At 39.9% G+C, this 14054-nt stretch overlaps 1 protein-coding gene across 1 annotated transcript in view; it reads right to left on the minus strand.

Annotated features, from left to right (window-relative positions):
* Nucleotides 1–70: 70 nt before the first annotated feature.
* BMP6 (bone morphogenetic protein 6) overlaps nucleotides 71–14054 on the minus strand; it is a 311140-nt gene continuing 297156 nt past the window's right edge. Inside the window, exons 5-7 of the mRNA XM_073567047.1 lie at nucleotides 9686–9762; nucleotides 1813–1923; nucleotides 71–500 (exon numbers count right to left, since the gene is read on the minus strand). Coding sequence (XP_073423148.1) covers nucleotides 351–500; nucleotides 1813–1923; nucleotides 9686–9762 — 338 coding nt within the window. The 3' untranslated portion in view covers nucleotides 71–350. The remainder of the gene's footprint in view (nucleotides 501–1812; nucleotides 1924–9685; nucleotides 9763–14054) is intronic.

The following is a 14054-nucleotide window of genomic DNA, read 5'->3' on the forward strand; positions in this document are numbered from 1 at the left end:
GTTACGGTAAATCTTAGCTATTTCAGTACATTTAGAATACAGACTCTGGACTACAAAAGAAACACAAAGATTAATACATATATTATTTATTTTAAATTGAAATACAGCTTGATCCAAGCTAACGATAATGAATTTGCAAAATTTGCATTTTGGAAGATTTCATATGTCCAACTTTGAAGTGAAATGACCATCATGTGAGTACAAGAAATACACATAACTGGCATCTTTATAAGTAAGCATTGACCATGCTCTTGCTGAATGTTTGTCACTATTAGCAAAATGCAATCAAATGAAAGTGATATTATTGGATGTTCCTCTCTCGGTTGTCGAATTCGTAATATGGCTGGATCTTAATGACAGCCACATGCTCTTACCACCATGTTCCGGTATTTCTTAAGTATGACATTGGAGTTATCATCAAAATAAAGCACGGAGATGGCGTTTAACTTGGTTGGGGCGCAGCATGGCTTTGGGACGTAGTCTGGATTCATAAGGTGGACCTGGTTAGTTAATGAAAATAAGATCAATGTCAAGCAGTAGTAGGGTATTATAAAACCATTAGATCTTTATCAAGACGTTATAGCAGCTTAAAGACTTTCCACAGGTAGTAAACTTTTGCTCCCCTGTTAGAGATTGACACAGCCTTTACGAAGCACAATCATAACGAGAACTGTGTGACTGAACAGTACCATCTGCACCAGTTTCCTCTCTGCACCCCTCTTTACGCTCATTTCTTTAATTAGTATTGGTGGCTATGCTTTTTCTACAGCCAAGACAATGAAAGAGCCTAGGGAGGTAATTAATCACTGAACCACAGCTAAGAACAATTAGCCCCTACATGTTTTAGACCATCAGGGTTTTTAAAACTATTAAAACGAGCTAATTTTCTGCCGCAGGCTACCAGAGAACACCAATGTGAACCCTTGCTTTGCCTTAAACCACTAAGGATACTGATATTAGTCCTGTTGGACAAGGACCACCAGGGATGCACACATTAGCCCCATGCATCAGACTACAAGGCATTGTGCCATCAACACTTCACCTCCATGGATGCTAAAATATCCTCTTCCCTAGACAAAAGATTGAATTCCACAGCAATTCTGCAGCAAATACGAATCTACAGCTACAAGTAAAACATGCAGATTTTGCAGCAAATGGTGTAAAATTTATGGTGTAAAATTAGTACACTTGTGAATCTGCCCTTCAAATTAAGGCACTTTTTGGTGAATTTCTGATGAATCTTTTTGTGATGGATTGCATTGATACGCGGAAACTGTTATGTTACTTTTTTTACACTGAAAAGTTTGATTGTGTTTCTCTGACCACTATACAATTGTTATCTAATGGAATAAAACTAGAGAGGAGTGGATCGCTTCATGCAACCACGGTCCTGGTCAATGCTCTCTGACTGTGGACAGGAGCTATGCAAATTTCCTGACCTTCCTGGATCCTGGGCTCATCTCATGATTTGCTGTGCTGGTGCATCACCGCACGATGCATAAATGAGGTCACCCCAGGCCGGTGACTCAAACGCCACTCTGAGGAACCAAGGTGGTCAGGAAATTCTCACTACTCCTGCCCCAGCCAGAGAGCACTGACCTGGACCGTGGATCGCTGTTTCACGAAGCCATCTGCTAATCTCTAAGTAGAACCTAACAGACCCCAACTGATAGTTTTTGCCTTCAGGACAACCCTAAAAAATGTATTATGAACTTTAATAAAAACGTTTATAGTTTTTTCAGTAAAAACTATGCTATGTAATTAATTTGAATTACGGTATTCTCATATCAACATGTCCCATACATTACTCACCAGAGTTTGCACAATAGCGTGGTTTGTGGCATTCATGTGAGCATTCAGTGGAAATGAGCATTCTCCTCCGCAATAGTTTGCAGCATAGCCTTTTGGTGCTATTATCCAGTCCTTTAAGACAGAGATACACGGTAAGTATCCCAAACAGCTATAACTATTAAAAGAGGCCCCATAAAAGCAATGATCTGTACCACTAAAATCCCTTCAAAAAGCAATAGATGATAACTGGATTACTTGTCCAATACAAAGGTTAGATGCTCATTGACACCGCAGTGATGCAGCAATATCAGCAGCAAACCTCCACCCAATTGTATTATGAAACACTTGCAAACAAACAAAGGGGTGTTGACCCCGTTAGCTTCATTAAAGAAGCTTTTTTATGTTAAAGCTAGAAGTGAATGCTATAAGAATTAATTCTCCTTATTGTAGTCATTCCTTGTGTCTTAAAAACAACACATGCATAGTAGATTTTTATGACAACTCACTTATGAAAGTAGATTATTATGAACACTAAATTGTAGAATAACATATTGATATCAATATATTCACAGACTTGAAAAACTATTTCACATTGTTCTATAAAACTCTACCTATGTTCGTTTTATATACTATATGTTTCAGAAAGGAAAAATATTCCTATGGAAAATATAACATACATTTAAAAAGCATGTGTTCAAAATTTTTGTAATTACCGTATATATTGTCAGTTAAATTATATCTTTCTTTTTTAACCTGTAATGTACAACCCTGATTCCAAAAAAATAGAACTGTGTAAAATGTATAAAAAAAATAGAATTGAATGCAATGATTTGGAAATCCCTCATAGATATTTTATTCACAGGAGAACATAGGACACATCAGAAAAAATAACTAAATTGGAAATTGATGGCAGCAGCACATCTCAAAAAAATTTAGATGTTAACAAAACCTTTGAAATGTAAGTGGTACTAATGAAAAACAGCTGGAGGGTCAATGTTCAAGTCACACGACTATGTGTGAAAAGAAGATGTAAGGCTACTTTCACACTTGCGTCGGGCCGACGTACTGATGCACGTTGTGAAAGATTTGCACAACGGGGGCAGGGGATGCAGTTTTTCAAAGCATCCGCTGCCCCATTGTAATGTCCAGGGAGGAGGGGCGGAGTTTCGGCCGCGCAAGCGCGGTTGAAAATGGCGGACACGACACACAAAAAAAGTTACATGTAACTTTTTTTGTGCATCGCGGCCGCCAAAACACGATGCATCCATCGCACGACGGACGCGACATGTAGCCATACGTCGCAATGCGTCGCTAATGCAAGTCTATGGAGAAAAAACGCATCCTGCGGGCAACTTTGCAGGATGCGCTTTTTCTCCAAAACGGCGCATTGCGACGTACGTCACACAACGCTAGTGTGAAAGTAGCCTTAGAGAGGCAGAGTCTCTCAAAAGCAAGGACGGTCAGAGGTTCACCAACCTGTGAACAACTGTCTAAAATTATGAAACAATTTCAGATGTTCTTCAAGTTAAAATTGGAAATACTTTGAAAGCGCCTTCTACAGAACATAATTTAATCACATACTCAGGGATTTTGGAGAAATCCATGTGCACAAAGGCCAAAGTCGACTGTCAAGATTTCATGCTCATGATCCATGGGCCCTTAGGTGCCACTGCATTAAAAACAGACATGAGTTGTTCATGCAAATCACTGTATGGTCATAATAATACTTCCAGAAATCGTTGTCTGAAAACATTTCGATGTGCAATCCACAAGGACAAGTTAAAGATATATAGTATAGCAATACATTCCACAAACGTTGCCATCTTCTCTAGCTAAATGACATTTAAAATAGACTGTGTCAAGTGATAGCACAAATGAACCATTTCATGGAGGTGGAGCAAAGGGATGCCTTATGAAATAAAGAAATGCAAGCGGGCAAGTTTCTTCTAAAATGGAGGCAATTTATTGTGAATTGTTGCTCTTGAGGGGGGAAGGAATATGGTTGAACCTTTCACATCTACAGCATGGCATATACTTGAGGATCTCAAAAACAACCTGGGGCTATTGTGGCTGAATTAAAGTAGGGGAGGTAATTTCCTAGGTCAGTGTTTATAATTTATAATTTGATTACAAAATAACATTTTTTCATGATGCTGTTCAATAAAACTCAATGTCAGCTAGGTCACATGTACAAATATTTGATGATAAAAACACACATGTGACATGCACAATGTGAACAAGTCTGTTAGACCATGTTCACACCACCCTGACTGAAACACAAACAAAAAGCACAGAATGACAAATGTGCAAAAATACCTTGCAATAAGACATATAACAGTAATCAGCAAGTGCTGATAAAAGGTAATAACAAACACAGGGTATTTAGTTGATGTGCATGTCACATGTGTGTTTTTAATCCAGTTTTTTTCGTGTTTATGCATGATTTGAGAGACCCCACCCCTCTCTTGTGTGACATGCACATAAGGAGCTGTCTTGCACCACGTGCCCATACCAGAAAGCGCCTGTCTTAATCCTGCTCATTTAGACACTGTTCGTATGATCAGGTTTTAAATACATTAGATAGGGACTGCTTCGATACGGGTTACCTTGACGTTGGTGAAGCAGCTTGGCATACATTTTTTTGCAAAAAAACTTATCAACTAAATACCCTGTGTTTGTTATTACCTTTTATCTGCACTTGCTGATTACTGTTATATGTCTTATTGCAAGGTATTTTTGCACATTTATCATTCTGTGCTTTTTGTAAATATTTGATGATAGTATAAAAATATTAATTTTTGTGTTTGTCATGCCAGCTTAATTTGCAAAAGTCGATATCCACCCCCGTCTGCACACGGGCATTTGATTTTCTTCAGTCTGGTGTGTTAATGTATTTTCTGAAAATTTCAATAAAAATGAGGTTTAAAAAAAATAGACTGTGTCCTGTACTCAGATGAATCAAGTTTTTAAAATGTTGATAGAAATCACAGACACCGTTTCCTGTGGACTGAAGAGGAAAGGTACCATCCAGCTTGTTATCTGTGCACAGTTCAAAAACACACATTCTAATGATATGGAGTTGCACTAAAGCCTATAGTATGGGTTGGTTAGCCATCTTGAAAGGCACTATCAATTCTGAGCAGTATTTAGAGGTTTTAGAACAACATATGCGTCCTACCAGTCAATGTCTATTTCAGCAAGACAAAGCTAAACCACATACTAACTGCATTGATCAAAACAGTATGGCTTCACAGAAGAAGAGTTTGGGTGAGGAACTTGTCCACACCCAGACCTTTTACCAATTGTAAACGTCAGGCACATTGAACAAAAAAGAAACACAGCAAACTGTTTGAGTAGCTCCTGTCAGCGCCGGCGTGCAGCCTCCGCTGAGCAGGGACTCCCCCGCACTGTAGGGGGGCCCGGGGTCAGGTACAGCCGGAAAGTACAAACAGGACCTGGAGACGCTGAAGTTTAGCAAGCAGTGAAGGACCTAAGGTCATGTGACTGCAAGGGGCGGGGCTTAGCATCCTGCTTCCAGAGATGGCAGGACACTAAACAGAAATACTCAGGCAAAACAGAGGTCATACACAGAGATAGCAGTAAAGTACCAGGGATGAGACAGAACGGATAGTCGGGGCCAAGCAGGGGTCAAAACCAAACAGACATAGAAGGTACCAAGCAGAATCCAAAGCAATATCCAGAGAACAGACCAAGTCGTACACAGAGTATCAAGCAACCAGAACACAGCACAAACACACTCAGGGGTCACCACACTATGCCAAGGGCGAAAGTATAACTGACGGGGATGGGAGCTTTCTGAGGCTATAAGAAGCTTTCCCAGAACCAATGAGAGGCCACCATAATAAGTCCCAGGTGTGCAGGTAAGAGTCTGCACTGAGATTAAAACATTAACCCCAGAAGTGCAGGTCCACCAGCACTGGTATCATGACCGCTCCTATTGCTCCAGGATTGTTGAGTAGCTACTACAATTTATCCGACAAGAATGGGACAAAAGTCCTCTCCTAAAACTCCAGCAACTAGTCTCCTCACTTGTCACATATGTACCAACTGTGGTAAAAAGAGAAGAGGATGCCACATAATGGTAGACATGGCTCTGTCCCAACTTTTTTCTAAATTAGTCAATTTTCTCAAATGAAATGGAAACTTTCCACCTTCTGATCTGTGTTCAACGTTCTGATAGAAAAAATATGGCTATAATCATTGCATTCTTGTTTTCTTTACATTTTACACAGAGTCCCAACTTTATTGGAATTGAGGTTGTACATTAGAAGGTCAAAAAGAAAGACATCAGGGTGGGGTGAGTAATGCTGAATTATGTTTTTCAGTCAGTCACTTTACATGTAGCTATATATAATTTTGTTATCAGTTTCTGGCATCCCATAATAATCCTTTCATCAATAATTTGATCAGGGCCGGCGTTAGTGGCAGACAGACTAGGCAGCTACCTAGGGCCCCTGCTCCCCCAGAGACCCCCAGCCAGTAGCGTGCCACTAATAGCGGCACACCACACAGTCGCTATGGGGCCCGTGAGTCAGGGGTGCCTGCCCCGCGCCAGCGCTGATTCCCCCCACGCGACGCATTCAACTATATTGGCGTCATTACGTCGATACAGTTGAAAGCAATGATGGATGAGAGAGCGTCAGATGATCCCTCTCCCATCATTCCCTTCTGCCTGTGACACTGCGGGTGCGTGATGATGTCTCTTCATCGCGCACCTACTGAGTTCCGGGCAGTGCAGCCTCTGAGACCAGAGCCGAGCTGGTAGCAGTACGGGGAACGAGGATGAGAGGTGAGGATTGCGGGGTTTTTTTTGTTTTTTTTTTAAATATATCAGTGAGTGAGTACTGGACTGTGGGGCTGAATTATATTCTCTGGGGGGAGCTACACTATATTCTATGGGGGACTGTATTACAGTGGGTATGGAAAGTATTCAGACCCCTTTATATTTTTCACTCAGATTCATTGCAGCCATTTAGTAAATTCAAAAAAGTTCATTTTTTTCTCATTAATGTACACTATGCATCCCATCTTGACTAAAAAAAAACAACAGAAATGTAGAATTGTTTGCAAATTTATTAAAAAAGTATGCAAATTGCCTCTTCAGAAAGAAAGAGGACTTTTACTCTACAGCGCCACCTATTGGTAGTAGCGATCCTACAAGTCACAATCAACCCTTTAACGAGTCTTGTAGTATGACTTAGGATACAAGCCAAATCATTAAAAAAGTAAAAATGAAATATCACATGGTCATAAGTATTCAAACCCCTTGCTCAGTATTGAGTAGAAGCACTCGTTTGAGCTACTACAGCCATGAGTCTTCTTGGGAATGATGCAACAAGTTTTTCACACCTGGATTTGGGGATCCTCTGTTATTCTTCCTTGCAGATCCTCTCCAGTTCTGTGAGGTTGGATGGTGAACCTTGGTGGACAGCCATTTTCAAGTCTCTCGAGATATGCTCAATTGGGTTTAGGTTTGGGCTCTGGCTGGGTCAGTCAAGAATGGTCACAGAGTTGTTCTGAAGCCACTCATTTGTTATTTTAGCTGTGTGCTTAGGGTCATTGTCTTGTTGGAAGGTGAATCTTCGGCCAAGTCTGAGGTCCAAAGCACTGTGGAAGAAGTTTTCATCCAGGATATGTCTGTATTTGGCCACATTCATGTTTCCTTCAATTGCAACCAGTCGTCATGTCCCTGCAGCTGAAAAACACCCTATAGCATGAAACTGCTGCCACCACCATGTTTCACTGTTGTGATTGTATTGGGCAGGTGATGAGCAGTACCTGGTTTTCTCCACACATACCAGAATTATCACCAAAAGTTCTATCTTATTTTTCATTGTCTGGGAGTCCTTGATGTGTTTTTTTTAGCAAACTCTATGTGGGCTTTCATATGTCTTGCACTGAGGAGAGGCTTCTGTCGGGCCACTCTGCTATAAAGGCCCAACTGGTGGAAGGCTGCAGTGATAGCTGACTTTGTGGAAGTTTCTCCCATCGCCCTACTGCATCTGTGGAGCTCAGCCACAGTGATCTTGGGGTTCTTCTTTACCTCTCTCACCAAGGCTCTTCTCCCACGATTGCTCAGTTTGACTGGACAGCCAGGTCTAGGAAGACTTCTGGTAGTCCCAAACTTATTCCATTTAAGCATTACGGAGGCCACTGTGCTCTTTGGAACCTTGAGCATTGCAGAAGTTCTTTTGTAACCTTGGTCAGATCTGTGTCTTGCTACAATTCTGTCTCTGAGCTCCTTGGCCATTTCATTTGACTTCATGATTCTCATTTGGTCTGACATGCACTGTGAGCTGTGAGGTCTTATAGAGACATGTGTGTGCCTTTACAAATCATGTCCTATCAGTTTAATTCAACACTTCTGGACTCCACTGAAGGAGTAGAGACATCTCAAGGAGGATACAAGGAAATGGACAGCATGTGACTTAAAGCGAACCTGTCAGCAGTTTTGGCCGATCTAAGATTCGGCCACCGCCTTTCAGGGCTTATCTACAGCATTCTAAAATGCTGTAGAAAAGCCTCTGATCCGAACTGAAAGATAAGAAAAATAAGTTTTATTTTACTCACCTGGGGAGCGGTCCGGTCTGATGGGTGTCGCAGGTTCGGGTCCGGTGCCTCCCTTCTTCTTACGATCACCGCCCTCCTGCTTGTGTCATGGCTCCCCGGCATTGTGCTCCAGCTCAGGTGTATTTCTCTGCCCTATTGAGGGCAGAGCAAAGTACTGCAGTGCGCAGGCACTGGGAAAATTCAGAGAGGCCCATCGCTTGCACACTGAAGGAATTTGCTCTGCCTTCAACAGGGCAGATAAGAACACCTGCACAGGAGCGCGATGCCAGTGAGCCTGTGAAGGAAGCAGGATGGCGGCATCGCAAGAAGATGGAAGGCGCCGGACCAGGACCCGCCACACCCATCAGACCGGACCGCCCCCCAGGTGAGTATAATAAAAGTTATTTTTCTTCTCTTGCAGGTCGGATTATAGAATACTGTAGATAAGCCCTGAAAGGCGGTGGACGCATCTTATATCGGCAAAACCTGGTGACAGGTTCGCTTTAAATATGAGTGTCTGAACAAAGGGTCTAAATACTTATGACCATGTGATATTTCAGTTTTTCTTTTTTAATAAATTTGCAAAAATTTCTACATTTCTTTTTTTTTCTAGTCAAGATTGCGTGCAGAGTGTATATTAATGGGGAAAAAATGAACTTTTTTGAATTTACCAAATAGCTGCAATGAAAAAAAGAGTGAAAATATAAAGGGGTCTGAATACTTTCAGAATGCACTGTATATACTGAGGGGGGTTGCGTCACACTCTATAATGGGGCTACATTATATTTTATGGGCAGGTGGGCTGTATTATATTCTATGGAGGCTTCATTATATTCTATGGGGGGCTGTATTTTATTCTATGGGGGGGTTGCATGATACTCTATGAGGGGCTACATTATACTATATGAGGGGGCTATACAGTATTCTATGGGGGCTGCATTATATTCTATTGGGGGCTACATTATAATATAAGTGGTGGCTGCTTTATAATCTATGAGGGGGCTACATTATATTCTATGGGGGACTACATTATACTACAGCTCTGGCAAAAATTAAGAAACCACTGCAAAATTTTCAGTTTGTATGATTTATGTCTTTATAGGTATATTTTTGAGTAAAATGTTAATTGTTCTTTTATTCTATAAACTACTGACAACATGTCTCTGAATTTCCATGCAATACATTTTGTATACTTCTGTGTGAGGTACAATATGTTAGTATTTGGGGCTCTATTTTAAACTTTTGCCTAGGGCCCCACTTTGCCTAAAACCGGCCCTGAATTTGATGTAATCTCTAAGTTGATTATATAGCCTGCTGTCCTCACCTGCCAACCCAAATCTTGAAAACTGACATATAGCTCATGCTTCCGACATGCTGTTTTCAGGTCACTGCTGTTGTAATCTGAAAGTAATAACATATAATAATCATTAATATACAGAATAAAAAAGTGTGTATATGTATAAGTATATAAGTGTGTGTATATACAGTATATATAAAAAATATATACACATGTATGTTTGCATGTATACAGTGGTGTGAAAGTGTTTGGCCCCTTCCTGATTTCCTATTCTTTTGCATGTTTGTCACACTTAAGTGTTTCAAATCACCAAACAAATTTAAATGTCAGACAAAGATAACACAAGTAAACACAAAATGCAGTTTTAAATGAAGGTCTTTATTATTAAGGGAAAAAAGAAGACCAAACGTACAGAGCCCTGTGTGAAAAAGAAGTCCAAACGTACAGGGCCCTGTGTGAAAAAGTGATTGCCTCCTCCTTAAAACATAAGTTAACTGTTGTTTATCACATCTTTGGGAAGCCGAGTTCAAATTTCCTAGCCATACCCAGGCCTGTTACAGCCACACCTGTTCTCAATCAAGAAATCACTTAAATAGGACCTGCCTGACAAACTGAACTAGACCAAAATATCCTCAAAAGATAGACATCATGCAGCGATCCAAATAAATTATGGAACAAATGAAAAAGTAATTGAGATATATCAGTCTGGAAAAGGTTATAAAGCCACTTCTAAAGCTTTGGAACTCCAGTGAACAACAGTAAGAGCCATTATCCACAAATGGCAAAAACATGGAACAGTGGTAAACTTTCCCAGGAGTGGTCAGCTGACCAAAATTACCCCAAGAGCACAGTGTCAACTCATCAAAGAAGTCCCAAAAGACCCCACGCAACATCCAAAGAACTGCAGGCCTCACTTGCCTCAGTTAAGGTCAGGGTTCATGACTCCATCCTAAGAAAGAGACTGGGCAAAAATGGCCTGCATGGCAGAGTTCCAAGATGAAACCACTGCTGACCAATAAGAACATAAAGACTTGTCTTAGTTTTGCCAGAAAACATATTGATGATCTCCAAGACTTTTGGAAGAATACTCTGTGGACTGACAAGACAAAAGTTGAACATTTTGGAAGCTATATGTCCCATTACATCTGGCATAGAAGTAGCACAGCATTTCAGAAAAGGAACATCATACCAACAGTAAAATATGTTTGTGGTAGTGTGATGGTCTGGGGCTGTTATGCTGCTTCAGGACCTGGAAGACCTGCTGTGGTAAATGGAGCCATGAATTCTGCTGTCTACCAAAAAATACTGAAGGAGAATATCTGGCCATCTGTTTGTGACCTCTAGCTGAAGCACATTTAGGTTATGCAGCAGGACAATGATCCAAAACAGTTGCCTAGTCATAGTCATGACTTTAATCTGATTGAGATGCTGTGGCATGACCTTAAAAAGGAGGTTCATGCTCAGAAACTCTCCAATGTGGCTGAATTACAACAATTCTGCAAATATGAGTGGGCCAAAATCCCTCCAGAGAATTGTAAAAGACTCATTGGCAGTTATGGCAAATGCTTAATTGCAGTTGTTGCTGCAAAGGGTAGCCCAACCAGTTAGGTTTAGAGGACAATCACTTTTTCACACCAGGTCCTGTAGGTTTGGATTTCTTTTTTCCTTAATAATAAATACTTTCATTTAATAAACGGCATTTTGTGTTTACTTGTGTTACTTTGGTTAATATTTAAATTTGTTTGGTGATCTGAAATATTTAAGTGAGACAAACATGCAAAAGAATGGGAGATTAGGAACGGGGAAACACTTTTTGTATAAGTTTGGGCACCTCTGGTCAGAACTACTGTTATTGTGAACAGTTAAGCAAGCTGTTCATCTGGAATACTGTGTTCAGTTCTGGGCACCCAATTGTAATAAAATACATTTGAAAAACTGGAGAAAGCTACCAGGATGGTGAGCGGACTGCAAAGTATGTCCTACGAATAATGTGTAAAGGATCTGGGAATTTTTAGCTTGCAAAAAAGAAAGGAGACTTAAGAACTGTCTACAAATATCTGAAGGGATGTCACAGTGTAAAGGGATCATTCTTATTCTCATTTGCACCTGGAAACATGAGAAGCAATTGAATGAAACTGAAAGGTAGAAGATGCAGATTAGATACAGTCATATGTAAAAGTTTGGGCACCCCTATTAATGTTAACCTTTTTTCTTTATAACAATTTTGGTTTTTGCAACAGCTATTTCAGTTTCATATATCTAATAACTGATGGACTCAGTTATATTTCTGGATTCAAATGAGGTTTATTGTACTAACAGAAAATGTGCAATCTGCATTTAAACAAAATTTGACCAGTGCAAAAGTATGGGCACCCTTATCATTTTCTTGATTTGAACACTCCTAACTACTTTTTACTGACTTCCTGAAGCACTAAATTGGTTTTGTAACCTCATTGAGCTTTGAACTTCATAGCCAGGTGTATCAAATCATGAGAAAAGGTATTTAAAGTGGCCACTTGCAAGTAGTTCTCCTATTTGATTCTCCTATGAAGAGTGGCATCATAGGCTCCTCAAAACAACTCTCAAATGATCTGAAAACAAAGATTATTCAACATAGCTTTTCAGGGGAAGGATACAAAAAGTTGTCTCAGAGATTTAACCTGTCAGTTTCCACTGTGAGGAACATAGTAAGGAAATGGAAGAACACAGGTACAGTTCTTGTTAAGCCCAGAAGTGGCAGGCCAAGAAAAATATCAGAAAGGCAGAGAAGAAGAATGGTGAGAACAGTCAAGGACAATCCACAGACCACCTCCAAAGACCTGCAGCATCATCTTGCTGCAGATGGTGTCACTGTGCATCGGTCAACAATACAGCGCATGCATAACGCCTTTTTGTATGACCAAACAACTCAATCTTTGTTTCATCAGTCCACAGGACCTTCTTCCAAAATGTAACTGGCTTGTCCAAATGTGCTTTTGCATACCTCAGGCGACTCTGTTTGTGGCGTGATTGCAGAAACGGCTTCTTTCGCATCACTCTCCCATACAGCTTCTCCTTGTGCAAAGTGCGCTGTATTGTTGACCCATGCACAGTGACACCATCTGCAGCAAGATGATGCTGCAGGTCTTTGGAGGTGGTCTGTGGATTGTCCTTGACTGTTCTCACCATTCTTCTTCTCTGCCTTTCCGATATTTTTCATGGCCTGCCACTTCTGGACTTAACAAGAACTGTACCTGTGTTCTTCCATTTCCTTACTATGTTCCTTACAGTGGAAACTGACAGGTTAAATCTCTGAGACAACTTTTTGTATCCTTCCCCTGAAAAGCTATGTTGAATAATCTTTGTTTTCAGATCATTTGAGAGTTGTTTTGAGGAGCCCATGATGCCACTCTTCATAGGAGAATCAAATAGGAGAACTACTTGCAAGTGGCCACCTTAAATACCTTTTCTCATGATTTGATACACCTGGCTATGAAGTTCAAAGCTCAATGAGGTTACAAAACCAATTTAGTGCTTCAGGAAGTCAGTAAAAAGTAGTTAGGAGTGTTCAAATCAAGAAAATGATAAGGGTGCCCATACTTTTGCACCGGTCAAATTTTGTTTAAATGCAGATTGCACATTTTCTGTTAGTACAATAAACCTCATTTGAATCCAGAAATATAACTGAGTCCATCAGTTATTAGATATATGAAACTGAAATACCTGTTGCAAAAACCAAAATTGTCATAAAGAAAAAAGGTTAACATTAATAGGGGTGCCCAAACTTTTACATATGACTATTAGAAAAAGCTTTTAGATCAATGAGTGGGACAGGTTGCCTTGAGTTTTCCTTCAATGGAAGTCTTCAAACAGAAGCTGGATAGGCATCTGTCTGAGAAGGTTTAGCAAATCCTGCAATAAGCTTGGGGTTGGACATGATGATCCTGAAAGTCCCTTCCAACTCTAAAAGGCCTAAAGTTAAAGATGACATATTTCCTTTGTATTTTAGAGAAAACCAAAAACAAAACACAAAACAAATATCCTGGAATAAAAATGTAAAAAATATATTGCAAAAATTGCATGAAGGTAGTAATAATAAGGGTATTTAGTTAACATAATTTTGATTAAAATTATGTTAACTAAATACCCTTATTATTACTACCTTCACGCAATTTTTGCAATATATTTTTTACATTTTTATTCCAGGATATTTGTTTTGTGTTTTGTTTTTGGTTTTCTCTTTGTAAAGGTCATGTGTTCATATGCAATTACAATTTGCATGCACATTAATTTACTTTTTCTGCTCAGACCCAGTTTCTCCTTTGTATTTTAGGCAAGAAAAACATTTTCATCTTTTTCATTTTAAAAATCACAAAAAAGAACATAGGCCAATGCAAAAGTTTGGGTACCCTGCATT

Source organism: Dendrobates tinctorius, unplaced genomic scaffold, assembly GCF_039654945.1.
Source record: "Dendrobates tinctorius isolate UK_male_01 unplaced genomic scaffold, ASM3965494v1 ptg000004l, whole genome shotgun sequence".
In the NCBI taxonomy this organism is placed as follows: domain Eukaryota; kingdom Metazoa; phylum Chordata; class Amphibia; order Anura; family Dendrobatidae; genus Dendrobates; species Dendrobates tinctorius.